The 27,745-nt window shown below is 35.2% G+C and overlaps 3 protein-coding genes across 3 annotated transcripts; all 3 read right to left on the reverse strand.

Moving 5' to 3' along the window:
* Positions 1 to 2,355: 2,355 nt before the first annotated feature.
* On the reverse strand, positions 2,356 to 3,950 carry LOC122048191 (grpE protein homolog 1, mitochondrial-like). The gene is made up of 4 exons (XM_042609785.1): positions 3,812 to 3,950; positions 3,004 to 3,166; positions 2,698 to 2,879; positions 2,356 to 2,592 (listed from the first exon to the last, which is right to left on the reverse strand). The coding sequence occupies exons 1-4, from the start codon at positions 3,935 to 3,937 to the stop codon at positions 2,356 to 2,358; spliced, it is 708 nt and encodes a 235-aa protein (XP_042465719.1). The 5' UTR covers positions 3,938 to 3,950.
* A 4,466-nt stretch (positions 3,951 to 8,416) lies between these two features.
* LOC122048192 (zinc finger MYM-type protein 1-like) lies at positions 8,417 to 9,467 on the reverse strand. The gene is made up of 2 exons (XM_042609786.1): positions 9,274 to 9,467; positions 8,417 to 9,188 (listed from the first exon to the last, which is right to left on the reverse strand). Exons 1-2 carry the CDS (start codon positions 9,465 to 9,467, stop codon positions 8,417 to 8,419), a joined length of 966 nt encoding a protein of 321 aa, XP_042465720.1.
* Positions 9,468 to 22,075: 12,608 nt separating this feature from the next.
* LOC122045450 (importin subunit alpha-1b-like) lies at positions 22,076 to 26,580 on the reverse strand. Its single transcript, XM_042605676.1, has 11 exons — positions 26,171 to 26,580; positions 25,929 to 26,025; positions 25,728 to 25,819; positions 25,497 to 25,628; positions 25,223 to 25,408; positions 24,972 to 25,135; positions 24,817 to 24,895; positions 23,844 to 23,972; positions 23,187 to 23,314; positions 22,711 to 23,092; positions 22,076 to 22,587 (listed from the first exon to the last, which is right to left on the reverse strand). Exons 1-10 carry the CDS (start codon positions 26,378 to 26,380, stop codon positions 22,717 to 22,719), a joined length of 1,593 nt encoding a protein of 530 aa, XP_042461610.1. The 5' UTR covers positions 26,381 to 26,580; the 3' UTR covers positions 22,076 to 22,587; positions 22,711 to 22,716.
* Positions 26,581 to 27,745: the final 1,165 nt, after the last annotated feature.

A 27,745-nucleotide genomic window follows, 5' to 3' on the forward strand; every position in this document is an offset into this window, starting at 1 on the left:
CTGACCAGATCAGTTCTAGCCAATGAATCACCAATTGTCAACACTAACTTCAACTAACGAAACAATGAATTCCCAAAAATCTAAAAAGGGAAAAACGAAACAAAACAACTGGGTACTGTTCAAAACCTAGAGCTCTGCTATAAGTTAAACCTCAGTACGAAGTGACCTTAGAGCGAGGCCCCGCACATTATAATAATTTTAGGTTACATTTGCTACGATGGAATCATCTTATAATATAATCAAGATTATATTATAAAATTAATTATTTTATTTAGTACAATTTTAAAATTATAATATAATGTAATTTAAATTACAAAAAATAATAAAATTTTGTAATATGAATCACAAAGTAAACATCATATAATCCTATTACATTATGAAGTCATCGTTTAACTAAAATTTAAATGTCAAATATACTTTTAGTTCATTTTCGGCATCAACCAATCATTGACGGTCGCTTCCACCGCCGTCGGTTGCCGCCGCCGCCGACCACCGCCTCTGGTAGAGGTACGGTGGTGACCTCCGGTAGAGATCGTAGAATATTTTTATTATTTTATAATAATATAAATTATATTTCTTATAAAAAATATTGGACATCAAATAAAAAAATATAATCATACTTGTAATAAAAAATTATATATATTACATTACTAAACATAATAATATAATAATATAATCAAGATTACATTACATTATAAAATTTAGAAGAAAGTTCACTACACATACTTTTCAAATCATTCACAATGCAATTTTTTTTAATGTAAATTACTTTTCCCCTATCTCCCTTTTTAAATTACGTTTTTACCCTTTCTTTAAAATAAGAAGTTATTTTATTCTAACTCCTTAACTTCTAATTTTTTCTTTAGTTTTATTTTTTAATCAATTTTTTTATCTTTTATAATTTTTATTTTGATGTATAATTTTTAGACTTTTAAAATTTTTACAAATAATAATTCCTAAAATCTACTATTAAAAAAAATTAAAGATTATAAGAGATCGAATCCTCTATCCCTAATATCATCTACCCATGTGTCTCACTCGTTGCTCTAGCCCACCCCAGCGACCTTCGATCGTCATCTCGATCAAAACTATATCCTAGGAGGAAAGTGAACGCAGCGGATCACCATCAATGCGATCGGTGCCAAAATTTGACCGGATCTGAGCAGATTTTCCTTTGCCATCGATCTGAGTCCTTGTTCAGATTCAATCGAATTCCGACGCTAATTGCGTCGGTGGCGACCCCCTGAGTTCACCTTCATCCTAGGATATAGTTATGATTAGGATGGCGACCGTAGACCATTAGTGATGGACTGGAGGCGACGAGTGGGACACGGAGACAGAAAAAATTAAAGACAAAGGATCCAACTTAATTGCTTCTCCCCTTGCCTGCAGTACCCCTTCTTTCAAATGACCTTTATACATTTTTTTTTTAAATTTATTTTTTAAAAAACAATTTTATTTATATTTTTTCATCAAATTTTTATATATATAATTTTTAATTTTTATTTTAGATTTAATCAATTTTGTTTTTATTTTGATTTAATTTTAAATTTTATATTATTTTTATTAATTTCATATATATAATCTACTATTAAAAAATACAAATATATAATAAAAAATATTAAAAAATAAAATTGATAAAAAAATAATCTTTTGTTTTTTTAAAAAAATTTAAGGCTAACGGATAAAAAAATAAAACTGATAAAAGGACATAAGAATAATTTTTAAGGTGGGACCGGAAAGGGAAAAAGTGTCAGAGAGTGGGAAAAGCAGGTCTCTTTTTTTATCCAAACTAACAAAACGGTCCAAACTTTAAAGACTCTAGAAAATTGTTAACGAGACTGAGATATCTAGATATTACATCGCAAAACAAAACCTGAAGCATGAATAGATGGTTGGTCATCTGCTAAACTAACTCACCATGACAATTTTCATCTGTCTCATTATTTGAGAAAAAGGGAAGATTGAAGGGCATATGGGATCCTGCTAAAATCTTTCGATGGAGCTTTGGTCTACTCGTTCAGTTCTTGGGTTGGGTGACACCAACTTCAGCAGGACGAATTACTCGATCATGCAGCGTATAACCCGACTGATCCACAATTGAAATGTATAAATTCAATGAAACTAGAGAGTCGAGTTAAACTATGGAAAACTGTTTGTGGAGCTTTCTATTTTCAAAAGAAGTCTACAGCAGAGGATGAGATTGGTTACCTTCAAGACAGCAGCGACAGTGCCAGGTGGTCTTGTCGAATCTGGTACTTGGAAAATTGATGAATGCCTGTGTGGCTCAAATTGCTCATTGATCGGATCAAATTTTGCAACTCCGAACTTACTAAATACCTGGATGAGAAAGTGTCATGAGCACAATGGACAAACAAATGGAAGATCAGTAGCAGTCTTGAAAAGGCAGGCAACCGAACTTGCCTCAGAAAGCTGTTTATCTGTCAGTTCGACACCCAGGAGTAAAGTTTTAAGAAGTGGCACAACTTCAGTGGAGCATTTGGATGTGTCTAGTTTGGTGAAGCTCTCCTTGACGACGGACGAAGCCCTTGTCAGATTGTCGGCCACGTCCAAGAGGCTCATAACAAAGCTCTTCATTTGAATGGTGAAACCAGAGTCAGAAGTCTATTAGAACTAAAAATACATAAATCAACAAAGGGTGACTGCATGTGAATAATAAAATGAATCAGGACATACCTGAATCGAAAACTTCCTGGAGTTCTCAGCTTCGCGCTTTTTTCTTTCTATGATATTCTCGATTTCAGCATGGCAGCGTAAAACTTTATCCTGCACCTCTTCGAGTTCTTTGACCTTCAACTGATTTAATTTTTCCTTTTCAACTATTAACTTAACTAATTCATCCCTGGAAAGTTCAGGATCTCCATTGAAAAAAAAAAAATGTATCTTGTTCAGTATTCTTCCTCCTCATTGCAACAGCATAAGATGTGGAATCTTGAGATTCCAAACTTTAAACAGTTTGGATGTTTTAAAAAGAAAACTCACCAGGAGATATTTCGATATCACTACTGTTTCCAAATTCTAATGTATCATATAGGTTTGTTTCATCAATCGGCTGAGGATATGCAGCTGATGAGAAACCAAATCTTTGTAATGTAGTTGTGGCAATTGATCTACTCAACCATAAGTTTGAGTGCAAAGGAGCAGACTGCAACAGGGAAAAACATACGAGAAATATATATTTAGAATTTTACTACCAAATTAAGCAATAAACATGAGGCACCAACATGTTCTACACAATAACCATTAACATGCTCGATCCAATAATCAATATCATGATTGTAAGAAAGAACTTTGACTTTGGAACTAGAATAATGCCAAAAAAAAAAAAATAGTAGTTTCATTGTGCTTCTCTTTATATAATATATAAAGATTACCATGAACTAAACATTTGTATATTTCATTGCAAAATTCATCAAACAATACGTATTCATATGAAATAGTTATTATATATTCATAAGCAATAGTTAATTATTCTATCAAAGAATCAGAGTCCCATATCTATTTCTTATTGGCGCAGTTGAACACCAGAAGTCCATTAAACTAATCATGACCGAACAAACTATTCAAAGCAATTTTCGGATCACCAAGTGAGCAGAAGCAGTAAATGATAAGCCACAAAGCATTAGAAGAGAAAATTAAATAAACAGAACAGTAGATCAATAAATTAATCTCAGATGATATTCACAATCTGTCACCCGGCCAGAAATCACAATATGCGTACATCAAGCATTCACCAACACAAAAGCAACGATTTGAAAAGTAAAGCCGGAACCAAGCAACAATCCCTCACCTTGTTCAAGGGAAGAATGGCGGAACCTGCAGCGGGTTCCCTTGAAAGCCGTCGAAGCACGACTCCATCAAGGAGGCGGTAACGGAAGGAGCCCCTCACAGACCGAGAGAAAACCCTTGAAGCCATGGATCATCCGACGAACCGAGATTGATAAAGAGTGCGATCGATCCATTATATAGTAGAAATCAAGAATGCGGGTCGGCTTGGGGAAGAAGAAACTCATAAATCGCTATGCACTTAAGCCCAATAACTATCTGAAATCACATTTTGACTCGGAAATTTGATTATAAAAATTATGTTCATAAAAAAACTTGGGCATGACCCATGATGCAAGATCAAACTTATGCCAATTTAAGTGGTTAGAAATATTTCTAATAGTAAAAAACAAAATTATGATTAAAATATAATATTGTAGATAAATTTTATTTTAGAATCATAAAATTAATTTAATTTTTTTAAAAAAATATTAATGTTTTTTTTAATTCTGATTTTTTTTTAAAATTTTAGTTTTTTAAAAGTTCTTATATATTTTTAATAAATATTTAATAAATTTTAAAATATTTTGCATCAAGTATTAATCGGGCTCATGCAGGGGCAGACATACTGGGAGGCTGAGGGAGGCTTCAGCCTCCTCTAACTTGATTGTCGTCCACTAGTAAAAATTGTGGGACTACTTTTATAGCCCTCCACAGACAACAGGTGCTAGCACCGACCCATGCCTAGCCCACGACATTGACGGCACGGGCCACAGCATACCTCATTCTCTGGCAAAGGCTGTTGGTATCGGAGAAGAAGGTTGTCTTTTTTTTTTCCTATGTGTGTCTTTTTTTGATAATTTTTTTCACATAGACCAGACAACACATCTGGCCAAATGGTCCAAGTCAAATAAGATAAAAAAAATCTTTACTTAGTTACGAATCCCTCTAGCCAAATGATCCAAATGGTCAAATCCTCTCATTTCTTCCCTAATCCTATTCTTCTTCCTCATTTTGTTTAGTTGTGGGTCCCTCTTGCCAAATGATCCAAATGGTCAAATCCTCTCATTTCTTCCCGAATCTCATTCTTCTTCCTCATTTTTTTTTCTTCCTAAAGGCTGAAACCCTAACCATCATCCACTCCAAACCTGTAACCCCCATCTCCAGCCTCCAGTCGACGACAATAGTGGCGGACAGGCAACGACAGCGGCGGCGGATAAGCGGCGGCAACAACACTCCAACATCTAAGGCTGAAACCTTAACCACCGTCCACTCCAAACCTCCAACCTCCATCTCTAGCAAGGCGATGACAGTGACCGCGGATAGGCAGCATTAGCCGGTAGCACTCCAACACCTCCATATGCTCTATTATCCAATTTTAAATTTTCGATTCTTCGGATCAAGCTAGATTTATGTTTAAAATTTTGTTATTTGATTTTTTTTATAAATTTATATAATTACATTTGTAGTTTATTAATTGTGAATTTGATCAAATTACACAATATACATGAATTTATTTTTAGTTATTTATTTGCATAGGATATGAAGAGATTTTTTTAAAACATAAATTCGGCTCCTCTAATGAGTCTAATGTTATTGAACAAGTGAAAAATTAATCTTGTGTAGAATTAAATTTGGATGATATTATTCGTGATCCGGGATTACGAAAATCAATTGAAGAATATGATATTGCTATTCGAGATCAAGCTCGAAGAGAGTATATGCTCCGAGGGCTTTGTCAACCAAATGGTCATGTGTATCCGAAAATATCTTTTGGTAACCAAATGGCCATGTGTATCTGAAAATAATTTTTAATAATTAGGAAAAGAGTTTTCAAGAAACTTGGTATAAAAAATATACATGGCTAGAGTATAGTATATCAAAAGAGAGTCCAGGTCCTCTGGTCCGTAATCTCGGGTCCCTTTCATAATTTACACGTCAAATCACGGTCGAAATCCTGCCAAAATTTGTTACGATCTCCCCTGAGTTCACCTTCCCACATTGGTTATAGTTTTGGGTTGAGCCAAGTGGTCCGAGGTCGTCGGCAGTGGGATGGCCACCCTTGCTCGACACTATATAGTCTGCCCACTGCCGCGACCTCCGACTGCCTGGCTCGACTCAAAACTATAACCTAGGTGGGAAGCTAAGTCTAGGGGAGATCACAAACAATTTTAGCTAAATTCCAACCTCGATCCGACATGCAAATTTGCTACCAACTGCGATTCGACATGCAAATTGCGAAAGGGACTAGGGATTGCAGACTAGAGGATCTGGACTCATCAAAAGATGCGGCATTTTATTTTTGGTGTTGTTTTTTCAAATCGTTAAATAAAGAAAATGTAAATAATGTCTTTATAAAAGATAGATACAATAATTGGAAAAGAGCATTAGAAAGATTTAATCGTCATATGAGGGTTGTGAATACTTGTCACATTGAAGCTAGAATACAATTTGAGTCTTTTCAAGATCGAAGGCATATTATAGAAAATGTTTTATGAGTACATGGTCATACTGTAGAAATTGATTATCGCACCCCTTTAACAGCAATGTTGGATGTGACACACATTCTATTGAAGCAAGGTTGCCTTTTTGAGGATATGATGAGTCAATTTGTCCTTCAAATAGAGATAATTTTTTTGAGTTGCTTAAATGGTATAGTCAACAAAATAAAGAGATCTCCAAAGTTATAAAATAAAATGCTCTTGCAAACAATTAATTGACTTCCCCAAAAATTCAAAAGGATTTAACACATGCTTGTGCCTCAGAGATTACACTTGCTATAATCAATGATATTGGAGATAAATTCTTTTCTTTGATGGTTGATGAGGCTCGGGATAGTTCAGTGAAGGAGCATATGAGAGTTATTTTGAGGTATGTGAATAAAGAAGAATGTGTAATTGAACAATTGCTTGCAGTTGTGCATGTGTCTGATACTAGTTCTCATTCTTTGAAAAGAGTTATTGATGCTTTATTTGTACAGTATGCTTTATCATTATCTAGATTGAGAGGCCAAGGATATGATGGGGCTTTAAATATGCGTAGTGAGTTTAATGGGTTGAAATCTCTAATATTACAAGAAAATCTATTTGTAATGTATGTTCACTGATTCTCTAACTAGCCCCAATTAGTTCTTGTTAATGTTGCCAATGACAACTTTATTGTGAGTGGATTTTTTTGGGTATGTTACCCAGCACCAGACCTGTGATTTGGGGCCTGAGATGAGCACAAAAAATGGTGCCCTCAAAGTTTGACATTCATATATTTTCCAATCAATGTAAATATAACAGCATTTTTAATTCTAGAAATAAAAGATAAAAAAATATATCTTCCAAAACAATATATCATAAGTAAATATTAATAAAGTCAAAATGATCCAAACAAAATATTAAATTCATCTTCCAAACCAATGTATATTACTTGAATATTGCTCGCCTCGCAGTTTTAGAAGTGAAAGTATTGATTAAATTAGCATAATCAACTTTCTCAACCACTTTTTTCTCGATAGATAACATAGCCAAGTCATTTAGTCTTTCTTGCGACATAGTTGATCGGAGATAAGTTTTGATCAATTTCAACTTTAAAAACTCCTTTCAGCAGATGCAACTGTAACTGGTATAGTCAGTAAAATTCAATAAGCAATATAAGCATTTGGATAACAACTATCCATTTTCTTCAAATAATTCAGCACGTCAATCGCTCTTTTTGATTCTCTTGGTAATGAGTGTCTTAACAACTTTAGTTCTAAATATAAATCTGATCCATCAATATCAGAGTATCCATCATGTGTTAATGACTCTTTAAGATTGACACATGAGTGTAAGAGACTATCATCATCAATAGACTTCAATCTCTCCAAACTAAATAAAAATCCAAATGTTTCTTCATATTTTTGAAATTGTTCAAACCGAGTTTGAAGTGAAGAAAGAGCTTGATCAATTATAAATAGGAAGTAATTAACTCGAAAAAATTCTTTAGGAGACTGGGTTACCTCTTCACTATTGATCTCATCAAATTGTCTCTTTCTTCGAATGATGCGTTTTTCTCGAAAAATAGGTTCAATTCTCATTTCACTTGCAATATGTTCATCTTCAATTAATGCTTGATCAAATTCAGATTCTCTAAACTCTTGGAGAGAAGAAATAAGTCCTTTTAATTGTCTAATAGCAATATCAATATTCATATTTTCTACTTGGAGAAACTTACTAACAATGTTAATCTCATATAACAACTTATACCAAATTACCATTCCAGACACGAACTCAAAATTCTCAAGTTCAAATGATGTCAAACCCTCAGCTTCACTCTTTATTTTTGAGTCATCAAAAATGTTTGCCAAATCAATTAAAGCATCTTGTATTTTAGAAGTTTGACCTTTTATGGGCTTCACGCTTTCAACATGGCTTTCCCATCGTATCTATGATAGTGGCTTGATTGTAAGACCTTGCACATGATCTTTGAAGATTTGCCACCGCTTGGTAGAAGAAGAGAATAATGAATATATGCGTTGTATTACACCGAAAAAGGACATTGCTTTAGGGCAACATTTCACCATATCACATAATGTGAGATTAAGACTGTGACATCCACATGGAGTGTAGAAAGCTCTAGGATTAATTTCAAGTAATCTATTCTATACACCCTTATATTTTCCTTTCATATTAGATCCATTGTCATATCCTTGACCTCTTATATTATCAATGTCAAGTTCGAGATTGTTCAAAATATTTTTAAGCTCTGTAAAAAGCCCAAGTCCTGAAGTTTCATTAACTTTCAAAAATCCAATCCAAAATTCTTCAACCGCTATTGCATTTTTTGAATCATCCACATATCTAATTACAAGGGACATCTGCTCCTCGTGACTTGCATCTGGAGTGCAATCAAGTATGACAGTGAAATATTTTGCATGTTTAATTTTTGCAACAATTGAACTGCTTACTTCAGCTGCTAACATCTGTATCAATTCATTTTGGATTTTAGGTCCAAGATAAGTGTAATGAATTTGTCTTTCTTGAACACGCCGAAGGTGCTCTTCCATTATTGGATCAAATTCAGCAATCATTTCAATTAGCTGTAAAAAGATTCCATTATTCTCAACATAAAGCTTCTCATTATCTCCCCGAAGTGCCAAGTTATTCTTTGCAATTCTTTGCACAACTGCAATTATTCTCTTCAATACTTGTTTCCAATGTTCTCTCTCCTTGTTAATTGCTACTTGTATATTTTCATCAATTGTCTTTTTCTTTCGAAGTCTTCTTTCTAATTCAATCCAACTAGTCATGCAATCAATATGATCTTTATTAGTTTCATGAAGACTGGGACATCGACTGATATTCTTCCAATCTTTGTATCCTTCGTCAGCTAGATGACCAAGTTTCATTGTGGTTTTTTTGAGTCTTGAATAACTTGCAACAGAAACAAAAGATCTTGTCCATAGAAATAGAATACACTAGTCATCTTTTGTCACTTTTCTCACCATTTGGCAATTGCCTCTTATAACGTGATGTATTGAAGTGTCTGTCGGTGTTGTCAAGAGGAAACAAAATATCATCATCTTTTCTAGGACCTCTTTCAACTAGAAAATCCCTAATATTTTGCATTTTGTCCCAATTTCCTAGATCATCAACATTTAAAGGAAACAAGATCTCTTGATTTATATCTTCATCACTGTTATTTCTGGGCATAATGACTTCAATTTTATCATTTTCAGATTATTTTTTGTCTTCATTTTGAAATTCATTCAATTCATTATGTTTCTGATCATTCAACTTATTATCAGTGTCATTCTGATTCAGTTGTTCAGCTACTTCTGTTTGCTCTGCTCTTTGGTTGTTAGTAAAATACTTATTAAGACTTCCTACTTGGCTTTGAATTAACGCTTCTTCCTTTTGCTTTTTCTTCCTTTTTCTGCTCCAGACAATTGTTTTCTTATAGGAAACATGTTTGCTAAAAGCCTAAATATTAATCTGCAACAACAGTTCATAGATTAAAATAGTTCCAACATCTAAATGCATGGCAAATTCACCAAATTATAATACGTGTAAATACCATCCTTGAAATGAACAAAACGAAAAAAATTAGGGCTCTGAAAAATTTACTTCCAAGCATAGCACAAGATTCAGCAAGAACACAAAGTCACACAACTCACCGATCTAAGAAGTAGGAGAGGAGATGATCAAGAACAGTGCGAGCGATTAAGTAACTGCAACTCAGATCGCTTGTCAACACTGGAATCTTTGAATTTGATCGGGGCAAACTGCAACAATGGGGGAGGGGAGGCCAAGCCGTCAAGGTGAGCGGAAGAAGGTAAATCAGTAGTCATTGAGTCGTCGATGGGAGCAGGAGTAGTGACGTAGAGCCGTAGAGGTAGAGCTGATGGCGAAATGGCGGAGGTGACATGCAGCACTTCTGCCGTTGCAGATGTGGTATACCATATACGGAGGAGAGGAGAAGCAAGAGCATTTAGGGGGAAAAAAATTAAAAAAATAAAACAGTATATATATATATATTTTTTAAAATTTTATTTGTAGAGTTCAGGCTTCCTAATTGGGTTATAATTTTTAAGCTAATTTTCTTTTTAAAGATTTTACCTCTAGGGTTCAGGCTTCCCAATTGAATTATAGTATTTAGTTAAAATAAAAATTAAAAATAAAATAAATTTAAGGGGGCGTTTGGTTTTTTCCTAGGAATAGGAATCGGAATGTGAATCATTGTATTGTAGAATGGGAATGAGTATGAGCATGAATATCACTCTTAAAACCAATGTTTGGTTAGTTGCATATTTTCTATCGGAATAAATCAAAATTTCCCTTTTTACCTTTAAAGGAAAATAAGAGAAAAAATTAGATGTGAGAGAAAAATATGATGAAAGAGAATGATGAGAGAGAAAGTCTGATGAGAAAGAATGAAGAGAGAGAAAGTGTGATGAGAGAAAATGAGAAAAGAGAGTGTGATAGGAGAGATCATGATGAGAGAAGATGAGAGAGAAAATATGATGTGAGAGAAAGTATGATGGGAGAGAATGAAGAGAGAGAAAATATAATGAGAAAAATGAGGGGAGAGAGTGTGATGAGAGAGATTGAGGAGAGAGAAAGTATGATGAGAGAGAAAGTGTGATGAGGAAAAAAGATAGCAGTGAGTGTGATGGGAGAGATTGAGGAGAGAGAAAGTATGATGAGAGAGAAAGTGTGTTGAGGAAAAAAAAGAGGGAGTGTGATAAGAGAGATTGAGGAAAGAGAAAGTGTGATAAGAAAAAAAAGAGAAAAGATAGTGTGATGGGAGAGATTGAGGAGAGAGAAAGTATGATGAGAGAGAAAGTGTAATGAGAAAAAAGAGGAAAGAGAGTATGATAGGAGAGATTAAGGAGAGAGAAAGTGTGTGATAAAATGATGAGAGAGAAAATATGATGAGAGAGAACAAGGAGAGAGAGAAGTGATATGAAAGAAAAAATAAATAAATAAATTTTGATATTTGGTATTAAAGGAGAAAATTTTAGTTTTAGGTCAAGGATATTTTTGGAATAAGGAAATATTTTGATTGATGAAAATAGGGTAATGACTCATTGAAAGGGAGGTACATGAGAATGAGTTATTACCCAATTTCAAGGATTCATTCCCTTATTTGCATTCCTATTCCTATAATCCAAACATTAACAATAACAATCAATGATTCTCATTCTCATTCCCCACTCATATTCCCCTAAACCCTAAGTATTTATGGAGTACTGTAATGTGTTGAGGGGATATATTAATGTATTAGGGATTTATATAAGGAAATATTGATTTTTTTAATTCAAAATTTCTTTATTTTTTTTAAATTTTAAATTTTGAATTAAAAAATAATTAAAATATTTTTTAAGATTTATTTTCTAGGGTTCAGGCTTCCCAATTGGGTTATAATTTTTAAACTAATTTTCTTTTTTAAAATTTTACCTATAGGGTTCGGGTTTTCCAATTGGATTATAGTATTTAGTTAAAAGAAAAATTAAAAATAAAATAAATTTAAGTATTTACGGAGTATTGTAATATGTTTAGGGGATATATATATGTATTAAGATTTTATATAAAGAAATCAAAATCTTTAAAACAAAATAATTAAAAAAAGAAGTGAAAATTGATATGCTGCGCGACACATATATATATATATATACAGAACTCGTATGATGCGGTGCTTCTGTGCTGTTTTGCTGCGGCAAAACCCATTCGCTTCATCCAAGCTGGCAAAATAATCTGCGCCACTTACACATCAGCATACGAGTTCAAATCAAAAAGCAAAGCAAAACCGCACTTCCCACAAACCACCCTAACGCCACGCCGACTCCTCCCTCTTCGAAGCCCTCTCCCCGTCCGAAGCCCTCCTCTCCTCCTCCCTCTCCGAATCCCTCCTCTCCTCCTCCCTCTCTGAATCCCTCCTCTCCCCGTTGTGCCCCTCTCCGAAGCCCTCCTCTCCTTGTCTGCGCGCACTTTGTCTCGCAGCGTGACCCCTCCTCTCCTCGTCGGTCCTCTCCTCCCACTTCGCAAAAACCCGCGAACGAAGCAGACCCTCAGACGCGGACTTTGTCTCATCGATCATCGGGCGCCAACGTTCCTCTCGCAGCTGATCTCCTCTCTCCGCCGAACCAGGGTAAAATTCGTGTTGTCTCTTGTAAAATCTTCCGAGTTAGTTAGGTTTTTCGCTGTAAAATCCTTCTCTCTTGTAAAATCTTGCTATCTATTCTTTTGTCCTAAACAATGCTCTTGTTTTTTGTTGTATTGTGCTTGAAGATTCCTTATCCCTCTTATGCTAAATGATATGCTGCAAACACTCTTGATAACAGCTGAAGTTTCTTTATTTATGCAATGTGTCGTGATTTGTGATTTATCAAATTTGAAATATAGTATTATCTTTGTTGTCTGTTAGAGTAACATGGTTAGTCTAACATGATGTTTATACATGTGCAGACATTGTTATTCCTCGATTAACAATGTTTGAGGTTTGATTCTAGTGTTTTTGTCAACAATTATTTACTTATGTCAATATCAGGCAGTGCTATTAGGTATTTTAAAAATAATAGAGAAACCAAATAATGATTTCTCTTCTGTCTGGGATTTATTACTGTATATGGTAGCATCAGCGGTGAGTTCGTTCAAGAATGAGCTGATGCAATTTTAGTTTTTTAAAATCTTCGTGAAACTTAGCTTCGTCTGATCAACTAGTTGTTTGATGAATATTACTTACTAGTTAGTTGGAGCACGTCTTGCTAATGTCTAGTTATTTTACTAATCTCCATTTCAATAATAACATTAACACTTACTAGTTAATTGGAGTAGTTGTTTACCTTAGAAATTACATGATTTGTTCAATTAAATTTAGAGTTTAGAAATTGCATGTCTAGTTAAATAGAACAATTATTTACTTTGAAATAAGTTATACTTTTTATTTATTTATCTATTTATCTTTTGTCAAATATAATACAAGAGCGCTCAGAAATGGAAGAGTATAGAGTTGATGATCAGGAATTCATTCCCCAAGTTGCAGATGATCGAAAGCCAAAAATTGGAATGGAATTCCCTTCTCTAGAGGATGCATATTCATTTTATAACCAATATGCACGAGAAGCTAGATTTAGTTCAAGGAATAGCACGAGCAGGAAAAACAAGATGACAAATGAAGTGACGTGGAAACAAATTGTATGTTTTAAAGAAGGACATACAGATCGAATGCGGAACAATAAAAATCCAAATAATGATCAACTAGCAAGGGAAAGGACACGTAGCACAGTAAGAACAGGTTGTAAGTCAAGTATTGCATTTGTCAAGAAATAAATTGGACCGGATTGGGTTGTCTGTAACTTTATAGAAGCTCATAATCATCCGCTTTCGACTCCATCAAAGGTGCATTTGCTACGCTCACATCGTAGTGTTTCTGCAGCCAAAAAAGCATTGACAAAACAATTTTTAGAGGTCAATGTACCAACTTGTCAACAACTGCGTTTATTAGAGATAGAGTATGGAGGCCCAGAACGGGTAGGTTGCACAGAATCTGATATTAGAAAGTTTGAGAGAAATCTAAGAAATGAACAAAAGGGTATTGATGCTGAAACACTGATTGAGTTTTTTACATTTGAGCAAGAGAAGAATTTAGCTTTTTTCTTTGATTAGGAAACTGATTCAGATAACAGGTTTAGCAGGTGCTTTTGGGCTGATCATGTGTCAAGAAGGGCATACAGTGTATTTGGTGATGCAATTGTATTTGATACGACATATAACACCAATAAATATGATATGATTTTGGCACCATTTGTTGGAGTTAATCATCATCATCAAATAATTCTTTTTGGTTGCAGGTTTCTTAGTGATGAGAAAACTGAGTCTTTTGTTTGGTTGCTTACAAAGTTCTTAGAAGCCATGCCTAAAGGTGCACTAAACATTATCATCACTTATCAGGATCCTACTATGACAAAAGTTATTGCACAAGTTTTCCCTCAAACAGTGCATCGATATTGTCTGTGGCACATATTGAACAAATTCTCAGATAAATTAGACCCTTTGACTTTTTGAAACCACTATCACAGTATAAAGGATGTCATTGTAAATTCTACAACACCCGATGATTTTGAGAAGACATGGGAAGAGACTATCAAGGATGCTAACTTAGAGAAAAATGATTAGTTGTCCTTGATATATGAATTGCGACACAGATGGGTCCCAGCATATTTTAGTCATGTATTTTCTGCAGGAATGTCAAGTAGCCAAAGATTTGAAGGTTCACATGTATTTTTCAAGAAATATATCTCAAATAAGAACTCATTAATGGATTTTATCATACGTTTTAATAGAGCATTAAGACACCAAAGACGCAATGAGTTAGTTGCGGACCATATTGATATGAATGAACATCCCAAGGTTAATACAACCTGGCCAATGGAAACTCAAATGGTTAAGCTGTACACAAAAAAGAAATGGCTGGAATTTCAAAGTGAAATGACCGAGAGTCATAGTTATTATGTGCAACAGACATTTACAGGAGTTGTCTCAGCGGTTTACCACGTGATGAAATTTCAAAGTTCTTCTTCCTCAAAATCAAGAGTGCTCACGCATGACAAACAAAGGGATTACATATCATGTAGCTGCATGAAATTTAAGTTTGAGGGCATTCCATGCAGACATATGTTAGCTTTTTTCTGTATCAACCAAGTGTTTCATTTGCCTGATAAGTATATACTAAAATGATGGACACGAGATGCAAAAGTTGGAGCAATATATGCTTTAGGGGAGCAAACTGTCATTGATGATCCAGATTCAGAAAAGTATTTGATGTCGAGACACTCAAGGCTATCCTATAAAACATCAATATTAGTTGATGATGCATCTGTGAGTAATGAGAAGACAACCTTCTTGGATGAACAATATGATTGTATCTACAACAAAATGAAAGAGATGTCCATCAGTACAACGTGTAATGATAGAAGTAAAAAGAAATCCATTGATGAGGGCCTTGGTATTATTGATCATTCTGTAGTAAGAACTAAGGGATATGGAAAGAGATTGAAATCATCAAAGGAAAAAATCAACCTCAAATTCCAGGTTATGTCATGGATGTGGACATCAAGGAGTGTCACATGACAAACGTAACTGTCCCAATTTGCAGCAAGGGTATATGTCAATTCTATTTTTACATTTTATTATATTTTTTCTTGCAAACAAAAATTAATTTTATTATATTTTATATATGACAATGTGTCAATTATCAGATCAATTGAAGATAATAATTATATCAATCTTGACGATACATATGAACCTAATTTGGGATCTATAGCCGGTATGATCAAAGTTTTATTTTGTTAAATTATAGTTTATTTTTTATTGAGAAAATGAAATTAATAAGTTGTCTTTATTTTGCAGGTTCAAACAACATGAGATAGGATATTGTAATTATCTATGGTTGGTATTCATCTATTTCCTTTCTAATAAATAGTCTTGTTCACCAAATTCCTAATCTTTAACAAATTATCTATGCATACTGTCATACCATGCTTAGTACACAAAAAAAGAAATCCACTTGGTTTACAGACTAACTTTTTTTACGTTGTTAACACAAACTTAAGTGTATATCACATGCTTGCAATCAATTAGTTCGTAACGTCTTACAGAAGAGTTCTTGCAATTATTAAGTTAGAACGGGATTGCCAAAATTGACAACCTGTAAAAGATTACAAAGCCACGATATCTTGATCTTGGGTTTAATCATCCATGATCAGAAGCATGGTTGAGTGACAGAGTGAGGTATAGTTGGTTTTCATGGGCTTACAATACTGCTTTGAAGTTTTTATCACTTCATTACCTATTAGAAATTTTAGTACTCAAGTTAAAATGACCATCAGTAAGAGGAGTGCATGCAAGATGTTGAAATGATATTTTTGTCCTCACTTTCTATAGGTTTCTTGTCGAATAGTTAATCTTGTTCTAAGATACAATTCTTTAACTTCAGTTCATGGAATTTATTGTGGCATAGTTTTATCTAACGACATATGCATATTGCTATATTCAGGTCTAGTAATTACTTAGTCTTATTTGGTTTTTCCAGGCATGGGAAACGGACAACTGATTTTGTTGTAATGGGAAACAGACAGCTCATTTTGTTGTAATGTTGGCATGGGACAGCTGATTTTGTTGTAATGCTGGCATGAGACCTGATTTTGTTGTAATGGAAACGGACACCTTATTTGTGTTTCTGTAATGAATGAATCAAACTGGAGAAATGTTTCATTTGTGTTTCTGTAATGAATGAATCAAACTGGAGAAATGTTTCATTTGTTCCTAATAATGCGATATGTATATCATGACAACCACACCAAAATACACTAATGTTGGAAGTTCAAACAGGTGTTATCGGTGACACTGAAATCACTTACAATTGTGCTGCAGTCATGAATGAATAAAATTTGAGTAAATGTTGATTGCTTCCAAATAGTACCATATATCGCGACAACTACTAGACCATGTCCAAGATAAAGCTAATGAAAGGAGAGAGTTATTGAGTGCACTAAAAATATACCATTGTCATTCAGTCTGAGTTCTAACTTTTAGCCTAATTATGCAGGCATACTTTAGCATCTCTTCGCATAAGCAGAATGCATCTCTTCCCATATTTTATAGCATATATGTTTAGTCATCAACGTTTCATTTTTCTTGTGAAGCATGTTGATCTGATGGTATTTCTGGTGAGCACTCTTTCTAAATGTTTAGTTATATTTTTGTCAAAAAAAATTTATTCATGAGGGTTTCAATTCTTATCCTGAAATACAACTATCATTGTATTGCATGATGTGATTCAAATTGAAATTACAACACCAGGAGCAAGGACTGATAGTAGTATACAAGGTGAAATTACAACACTAATATTATTCAGCAATGTTTAACAATATAAACTAACAAACCAAGTTTACATTGAGAATTACAAACATTTAGCCAGTTGCATTACAACACCAATATTACTTAACACTAACTAACCAAATGAACTAATAACCAAATCAGGATTATCGCTAAGAGAATCAAGTCTACCATCACTAATATCCAAATGAATTTTGGTACTTTGACTATTCTTGGATTATGTCTATGAGAAGCATTGTGTTCACTTTCAATTGTGAACGATGAACTAGTATCAGTAGTTACCCACTTTTGCCATCCATGTTGCCCGCATCTATAATACTGTCTTCCAGGATTCTTGGTTGATCTAGAAATACATACAAATGTTCTTTGTCCGCAATCCCTACATGTTACAGGTTGAAATCTGGTATTGTCGATGTTGCTATAACTTGATGATGCCATGAAATAACAACCTAATAATCAAATTTTCATTAATTAGATAATATCTCAATAGCTAACATTTTGAAATGAAAGAGGAGCAAAGAAGCCACAAAACTTTGAAATCATATATTACAACCATTCAAATTCAATGATCCAGGTTGCTATACACATGACGACACATCCATTAAATTTGCAAGGGAGAATAAGTAATATTCATCAAACAACTAGTTGATCAGACGAAGCTAAGTTTCACGAAGATTTTAAAAAACTATATTTGCATCAGCTCAATCTTGAACGAACTCACCGCTGATGCTACCATATACAGTAATAAATCCCAGACGGAAGAGAAATCATTATTTGGTTTCTCTATTATTTTTAAAATACCTAATAGCACTGCCTGATATCGACATAAGTACATAATTGTTGACAAAAACACTAGAATCAGACCTCAAACATTGTTAATCGAAGAATAACAATGTCTGCACATGTATAAACATCATGTTAGACTAACCATGTTACTCTAACATACAACAAAGATAAAACCATATTCCAAATTTGATAAATGCTTCATAACAAGCAGAAACAATTATGTACTCAAACGCTTGCCTGATTGACACAAATAAGCAAAACTCAATCACAAATCACGACACATTGCATAAATAAAGAAACTTCAGCTGTTATCAAGAGTGTTTGCAGCGTATCATTTAGCATAAGAGGGATAAGCTCGAGGGAGAGAGAAATGCCCTAGTGTCGAGGGAGATCAGCTGCGAGAGGAACGCTGGCGCCCGATGATCAATGAGACAGAGTCCACGTCCGAGGGTCTGCTTCGTTCGCGGGTTTTTGCGAAGAGGGAGGAGAGGGCCGACGAGGAGAGGAGGGGTCACGCTGCGAGACAAGGTGCGCGCTGACAAGGAGAGGAGGGCTTCGGAGAGGGAGGAGGAGAGGAGGGCTTCGGAGAGGGGCACGACGGGGAGAGGAGGGATTCGGAGAAGGAGGAGGAGAGGAGGGCTTCGGACGGGGAGAGGGCTTCGAAGAGGGAGGAGTCTGCGCGACATTAGGGTTTGTGGGAAGTGCGGTTTTGCTTTGGTTTTTGATTTGAACTCGTATGCTGATGTGTAAGTGGCGTAGATTATTTTGCCAGCTCGGATGAAGCGAATGGGTTTTGCCGCAGCGAAATCGTACAGAAGCACCGCAGCATACGAGTTCTGTATATATATATATATATATATATATATATTATTTTTAAAATTTTGGTGCCCCTAAAATTTGGGGGCCCTAGCCACTTGCCTCATAATTTATATTAAAGGTCCGGGCCTGATGTTACCATGATTGTGAACATATCTAAAGCACCTTGTAAGAGGAGAGATCAACTTAAACAAATTCAACATGATAAGATAATTGTTGAATTGGAAAGTGAAGAAATCACTAGTGGAAAAGGGGAAAAAAAAAATAAAAAAAAACTAGTTTAGCAAGTCCTGGGGATATTTGTTAGGGATCACACTACCTAACATTATTTCGTTTATGCTCTATGTGGTCTTCAGTGATAGAAGTGTTAGGAAATGTATATGATGACGCTTCTTATTCTACGAATAAAGGTGCTACCACCAGTTTAATTGAGAAGATGGAGAGTTATCAATTTATTTTTATGTTGCATTTAATGAAGTATATATTGGGAATTACAAATGAGTTATCACTTTCCCTACAACAAGAGAAATCAAAATATTGTTCAAGTCATATCTTTGATTAGAAGTGTGAAATGTCGACTACAAGACTTCAGGAAAGATGGATGATAGATCATTTTAGAACAAATTAACATATTTTGTGAATTTAATATAATCCCAATACTTGATATGGAGGACAATATGCTAACCCATAGTCATGGCAGGCGTAGAGGGCAACTGATCCCAATTTTTATCATTATCGTGCGGAGATTTTTTGTTAGGTATTATTTCTAAAAATCTATTTTTTTTGTTAAAGAGATTTTATTGATCATTAATTTTATCATGGTTGCAAATTTGAATGCTAGGTTGTTGATTTAATTATACAAGAGATGAATAATAGTTTTTCAAAAGTTAGTACAGAATTGATTGGTTGCATAGCATGTCTTCATCCAAGAAATTCTCTCTCAATTTGATATTTGTAAACTCATCTGTCTTGCTTATTTTTACCCTAAGGACTTCTTTGGTATAGATTATTTATTTTTGAATCAACAACTTAGGAGTTACATTTATAATTTATGGGATGTTCTTCAATTTTCTTCTATTGACGACTTGGAAATTCTTGCTTAAAAATTGGTTGAAACTAAAAAAATATTTGATTTTTCCATTGATTTATTGTCTGATAGAGTTGATATTAGTTTTACCAGCTGTAACTGCTTTTGTTGAAAGAGTTTTTTTGCAATAAAGACTGTGAAGATTGATTAATGTAATAGAATGGGAGACGAATGGATGAATGACAGTCTAGTTGTATACATTAAAAAGGATATTTTTTCTACAATTGAAAATGAGCAAATATTGAAACATTTTCAATAAATACAGTCTTATAGAATACAATTGTCACCTCTTGTATTGACTCGTTGCAACATGTCCACATCCAAGACTAATGCTTTATAATTATATTTTTTTCATGCATTTTTATCATTTTTACCGTTATTGGTGTAAAACTTTAATTATTAAATATATTTATTTAGCTATGTAAAACAAATTATCTATGCGATTTAGTACCTGGAAAAAAAAATTTTAGTTCCGCCCTTGGGCTCATGCATCCTCTAAGTGAGATGTCATAGGATGTATGTGACGTAGAATGTACGATAGTTAATCAGCTTGTTAATCAGAACCATGTCATGTCCTATTGAAGAATGACCAATTGGTGGCACATGCACTTGAAAAAAAAAATCTCTCTCACCCTTTTACCACTTGATAGTCGACTATAAGTTGATTCCATGAGTTATCTTCATTTACATAAACTGGGGATGGATTGTGAGGACATCTAAAATGAGTGTAAAGATTTTTTGTTATAAAAGAAGAAAAACTAATTGACACCCAGACACAATTTAATGATAAGTTATTTGGTGGATTCACAAAGAATCACAGTTCAAAACTCTGTTGGAGTAAAGGTAGATTTCATAGTAGATTTTTGACTATGGAGATCGGTTGCTAGGTGAATTGTCGCAAGCGCTTCCAAATTTACTCGATAAGCAAATAGGGGAAGGCCGCTCACTCCTAGGATTAGGAGTTAGGATCTATAAGGTCTGGATACTTGAATTAATTCTTAAAAAAAATCAATGGGCACTAATTAAGTATCATCCAATTGTGAAAAGTCTCAAATGTCCTCCAAATTCAATTGATCTTTTTGCTCGTAAAAATATTGATATTTGAGTTCGACAAGTGATATTTGAATTTGATTCAAAACTCAAAAATATAAATAATTATAGCTTGAGTTCGGTTCGAAATGAAATCTTGAACTTGGGTTCGGCTCGAGTTATTCAAATCTTGGTTCAAACAAAATTGAACTATAACATGAAATGACTTAAATTCGAATACAGCCTAAACTATTCAAATTTTAATTTGAGCATATTTATATTAAAACTATGAAATAAATAAATAAATAGAGTTTGACTTACCAGTAGTTCATGGACAGTCCCCTCGGATGGCTCTAGTGGCTAACATATGAGGTGTTACCATCATAAGGTCTGGGGTTCGAATCTTGGCAATGTCAAGGTAAATGTCTCCCTTATGTGCTAGTCATTATTCCAAAGACTAGTAGTCGTCCATGATTTATCTCCTCCGTATTAGCCTTGGAACGGATTGGCGGAAATGCTGGAGACGAACATATTCACCTTTTACCAGACAATAGAATGAAAAATTATAATTTTAGATTCAACTTGAAAATAATTATCGAATATTATAAGTCCAAGTTCGACTAGAATTTGATAATTTTATATACGAATGACATATTTTTAGCCGGACTCGAAAAGTTTGCAAAGAAGTTGATTCATTTCCGCCGTAATCCGTCCCTTAATAAATTTAAATAAATAAATAAAATCATTAAGTGTCAGATTTCATTGAGCAATGTATTTGTTTCAATCGATTAAATTTCATTAGAAATTATTATGTTGCTGAAAGAAAAGTTCACAATCTACTCATTAGTTTAGTCGATTAGGATCCACTTTTAGTTGACTCAATCTACTCGAGAACCTCTCCTTGTCTTATACTCTCATAAATCTATGCAAAGATCCAAGATCGACCTTGAACATCGACTATAATAAGAAATTTATTGTTCCCTCATATTTTCATTTGTCGAAAGTTTGTGTTGCCTAAGAGTTCATCTCGGGTCACATTCTTAGTTCCAAGCCATCCTCATTAACTCAGTCTTTCATATGTACCAAGCCAATTTTAATATAATTATAATTTTATATCATATGGATTTGATTTAAACTTGAATCAAACCATGATAACCAAGCAATGAATTGCAGTAACAGAAGTGCACAGCATCAACCAAAAGAATTCCAGGAGAAAATGATCTTGTAAAAACAATAAATTTTCAAACTCACAATTGCACAAAAGAAAATAACTCAAGACAATAGCGAAGGGAAGGTAAAACTAAGACTTCTCTTCCTTGACGCTATAACTCTGACTAGAGAAGGCCACAAAACATGACCCTGCCATCGATGCAAAACCGACTCTAACCAATGACAATTTCATCAACTCACACCCAGGAAATGCTCATACTCGGAGGCAAAAACATGGCATCCAGGTCTTGAGATAATTCATCACAAGTATATTTCTCCTTTCCATTGGATTGCATTAAGCTATGCAATCATTCAAAAGTGTAATAACCGATACATCGCCTTTCCATAACACCGTTATTCGATCAGTCCCACTTTGACGGACTTGACTGGACTCAAACTGACCCAACCTCGACCTTGACCCATGACACGACTCGCCTGATGAGGACGCTGAACTGGAACCATCTCCAGTTGCTGAGACATGATCCCTGTACCTCCATATAACTTCACCTGCAATGTCAAAAACAAAGACTTGAATATTATCATCAAAATTTGTTCTTGTAGTCAGGCGTGTTCTTGTATCGACTGTCTTCCAAGTAATATCAAGACAGACATTGGGAATCAGCTTCCTACCATTGTTTAGCTGAAGTTGAATCCTCCAGGAGGAACTACGTTCTGATCATTGTTCCCGAAATGGAACCCAGCTTGAGCACCATCAGCTGCCGGCATCACATCATCTTCCTCTTCCAACCAGTACGTTTCAAGAATATTCACAGCTTTCTCATAAATTTCAGTATTATCATGGCTCTGAAGGTTCTCGATCTTCTCCAAGCCCTCCGCATCATCAATCATCTGAGCATATATATTGACATCACCACTAGCACTCTGGTTCTTCTCTGCTTCGCCAACCTTCAAGATGTTCTCAAGCCCTTCCAGGCAAACAGTGACAATTCTTGGATCAGGGCACACAAGTAGGTCACATAAGGGATTGATGCAGCCCTGACTAACCAAGTACCTGCTCAAGCAAACAGAGATTAGATGAACAAAGTAATTGAACATTTGGATAGGCTTAAATAACAAGGTGCGGTCCAACAATGGTAAAAACCTACTTTATTTGCTCATGTGTGCCACCCGAAGTAGCATTAGAGATGGCCCATGCTGCCTCTTTCTTGATATCAAACTCTGCAGTTTGCATTATATTCACCAGAGGACTGATGACACCAGCAGCTATAACAGCCTGAAATCAGATATTTCCAGTTGCTGTAAAATTAAAGGGAAGACCTTTCTAAATATGTACACAATTACACATATAATGAGAACATCCATAGGTGAAAGTTAAAAATAATTATGGAAATGAGATCTTCCAGTCCAACAATTGACTACATAAGCCTCAAATTGTAGAAATTAGTCCCTCTCAGACCAACTAGAGGAATACTTCAATGTTAGATAAGTAATAATAATATATTCTAGGGACACTCCTACATTGGAAAGAAACGATCTTATCAACAATATTTAATCAGGGGTAAAGTGAAATGTTGGAACAGAAGATGTCTTCTAATTGCAAGCAACAAAAACTGGAGCATCATGATTTGCAAAATTAATGAATTTACTATCTGCATGATATGCAAAAAAAAATTGCAATGGGATATTGTTATTCTTGAAATGCAAGAATGAAAGAAAGCTGCATGATTGTTTTCAATTTTTTGACAAAAATCCTACTAAACTTGCATTATATAAATTGCCATTTTCATCCTCATAAAACTCACCTGTATTTGTTCCTTGTTTCCAGCTGTGATGTTTGATATGGTCCAACAAGCTTCCTTCTTGATGCTTTTTTTGTGACTCTGAGTCAAGAGGTTGAGGAGACAAGGAAGCGCTTGATGATTGATAACAAACTGAAAACAAAATCAAATAATTGAAAATTAAAATTAAGATAATATAACAAAAAATTAAGAAAATAGATTTTATAAACATATCGAGGATAAATCTAGTCAAATAGCAAAAGAGGGGCATACTTTCAACAATCCATCAAACATTAAGAAAAACAAATGAAAATAATTATACTTGCAGTAGAAAATCATTATGCAAATATTGTACAAATTCTGTCATTTTACTCCTCAATTGAAGAACTTAAATGTTTAAGTTACTGATGCACTTGCTGTAATGAACAGATGGAAGAAGAACCCATGCATCGGAGCCTTACTTTTTTATGCTATTATTGTTATATGGATTAGCTTATCAAACACGAGTATAAGCATGCAAATTTATTGTGTAAAAGTGAACTTCCGAGTCTTTGTATATATAATCACACATCTAGTATGAGGCACCACACAACATAACAAATATATTATGGATTCCATTATAGGGATCAGCTTTGAAGAATGCATCAGGTTCATTCTGTAGATATTTATATCTTTCAATTAATAACCAAAAATAACTTTCGCTAAACTCAGTCCACAAAAAAGGTTGGATCAGAACAGAGCACTATTCATGATGTACACAAAACATATTTTGATACTTCAACAACATAAGCACAGAATACTAATTTTTAAAAGATAAAACCACATGGGTAAAAAACCTAATAATGGGTATAAAAGTACAATCAAGATGAATCATATTTCTGAAATATGTCAGGTATCCTAGCTCAAGTAGCATCATTAACATGGGGAAAAACAGAAGGAAACAAATAAAGAAGATCAGGATTAAATTCATTTAAAAAAAAATTGCACTTGAACATACCTGTGTCTGCAAATCATCTCCTGTCACAATGTTACCCACAGTGCGAAGGGCTGGAATAAGCACGGAAGGTGATGGATGGCTGACAAACAATCAAATCAATTAAGCATTTAGAAGTAAAAAAGAGGTGCAAATTAACAAGGTCGGGGCATTCATACAGCAGTAGTTCTACGAGACGAGGACAGACACCAGCCTCAAGTACAACTTGTATTTTATCATTGTTACCATCAGACAAGTACGATAATGCCCAGCATGCATCAGTGAGCACTTCCTCGTCGTTTGAATGAATTAATCGCTCCAGAGCTGGAAGGGCAGGCTTAACCTGATAGAAAAGATGCATGGAAGAAATTAATACAAACATGAATGTATAAGAATATGGTCGAGAGACTATTTGAGTTCATAAATAAACCTGACTGAAATCTGGTTGAGGCTTCCCTCTGCAAAAATTAGAAAGAGTCCATGTGGCATTCCTTAACATGGAGAGTTTTGCGTGTTCGTTCAGCTGTTGCAACAGTGGAAATAATGCTCCATTGGCGAGGACAAGATCTCTGCATCTAGGAGAATCACCAGCTACATTCCCCAAGGCCCATACTGCCTAGAAAAGATGCAATGCGTTAACAAAAGTATTCGCAACAAGAGCACAAGACCTTACCAATGAAACACCAATCTGCAAAAATACATACTTGCTCACGAACATCATCACTTGGGGAACTGAGAAGTTTAACGAATATCGGAACTGCCCCATGATCGATCACAACCTTTGTGTTGTCGGAAGTTCCAGAGGCAATATTGGTCAGAGCCCAAGCAGCTTCAAACTAAGAGCAGCAGCAACAACAGCAACAAAATCAGTCATACATGTTAAATTAGCAAAGAAAACGAAAAGTTAGTTTAATATGACAGGGAAGCCCACTGACCTGAAGTTGAGGATAGTCTTCCCTCATAAGGAACTCAACAAATCGAGGAACTACCCCAGATTGTACCACCTCTTCGATTGGAGGACTTCTTTCTGATGAAACAAAAACCAGGTGAAAACAAAATTCAACTATCCAGAATGATCAATTTCTCGAATTGAAGAGGAAAGCGATACATCCGAGAAATCAATGATCAGCAAATACCTATTGATAGTAATTTACGAAAGTTCGTAACTGCTTCCAATTGCATAGAACTGTCATCTGAATAAACATTCGCCACCATCGCCGGAAGACTTTCTAGCTGCAAATTTCCAGATCAAACAAAATAGTAAACTACACGTTCCACATCCAATACCCTAACCCTATCACCATCGATCCAAAACCGAACCGGAAACGATCTAAGAATCCAAATGAGAAAAAAAAAAAATCATGGGAAGAGAGATCACCCTCTTTTCCACCGCAGAGGTGTGGACCGCCTGAGGAAGGGGCTGGGCCAGCATCCCCTCCCGACGCTTCTTCAGTAGGTTCTCCTCTCGACGATTCTTTCTGATCTCCACCATGTTGTCCTCCCTCCGGCGCCGCCCCTCCTCGGCGTCAACGGCGACCTTGTACTTGTTCCGGCGGACCTCCGCCCGCTCGCTCGGCCTCAGCGACATCTTGCTCTGCTGCTTGTCCCTTTGTCAACAGAAAGTAAGAGATCGGGCAAGGACGACAAACCGGAGGCGCTCCGGAAAATTGAAGAGAGAAGATATCGTCGAAATGGGGATCGCTTTATAGCGGAGTAAATGGGGAAATGGAAGCGCAGCGGACCAGTGAGGACGCCGAACAGGAGGTCCAGCGAAACCCTAGACGAGGGATTAAAAAAAATATTAAAAAAAATCCATTCCAGCTGGGGACCCACTCATCAAAAGTTGGTATCACCTTGGGTGTCTTTCCGAACGAGTCCGTACGAGAAACAAGCTATGACAAGCGCGAGTGGTTAGACGCGAGGCGCAATTTTACTAAAGGTGATCCGCACGACGTGGCGATCTACTATTCCTCGAAATGGCGGATCGAGGTGGCTTCGCCACGTGTACTGCGCTCGCTGGTAAATAGAGTCCGGAGGTGCAGAGAAACGTTGTTTAAATTCGAATTAATTAGAAGGCTCCAATGTCGCATAGAATTACGAGAATTCCACTTCGAATAGCTGGTGGATCTCAGCCGTCGGATGAAATGATTAAACGATCGAGGAGAATATTTTGAGTTCAGCATTATAAAGGTCATCCGACCGTCCGTTCAAAACCTAATGAAGATGGCGCCTTCTGATGAATTACCGAATGAACATTGAATTTCGAAAGAGCTTAGAGTGCACTCTAGGACGAGGAACATTGAGTGATTAGTTGGTTTGAACGCTTATTGGACGTGTGCTCGAAGGTGAAGAACATCAAACGACATAGAGTAAGCGTGAAGAACTCGGTACATCTGATGGACGACCTAGACAGAAGGACTTGAGAGATCATGTGAGTGAAAAATCAAATTTTGTTGAGAAACTTTGATTTTCAAAGACTTCACAAAACAATATCCTTGATACTCCAACGGGAGTGATATCTGTAAACCCCTTGGTTAGTAAGATACAAGAATGTATGATCATACTCAAATGAGTTAATATGAAATATTGAACTTATTTGTATGTGTGTTTATTTAGAGATCAAGCAACACAAAGATTAATAAGAGGATGACAAGATCTATGTCTCATTGATCAATCTAGATATCAAGGATAAAGGGATTGGATCATATAAGATAATATCCATGGAAAAGTTAAGTCGGATCTCGACATTCTCTTCACTTGAGTAGCAATGATGTCTTGCTAGATGTCACTCATTGTTTATGTATCTAAAATATTGATTTGGATACATTGTCAAGGTTACGAGAACTTATTAGACCACACACACAAATAACAAGTTAATTTGGAGATGAATTCATATGATGGATCATTGGATTAAATCTAATCCGAATTAGACCCATTGAGTTAGACTCAATTA

Source organism: Zingiber officinale, chromosome 2B (genome assembly GCF_018446385.1).
Source record: "Zingiber officinale cultivar Zhangliang chromosome 2B, Zo_v1.1, whole genome shotgun sequence".
NCBI lineage: Eukaryota > Viridiplantae > Streptophyta > Magnoliopsida > Zingiberales > Zingiberaceae > Zingiber > Zingiber officinale.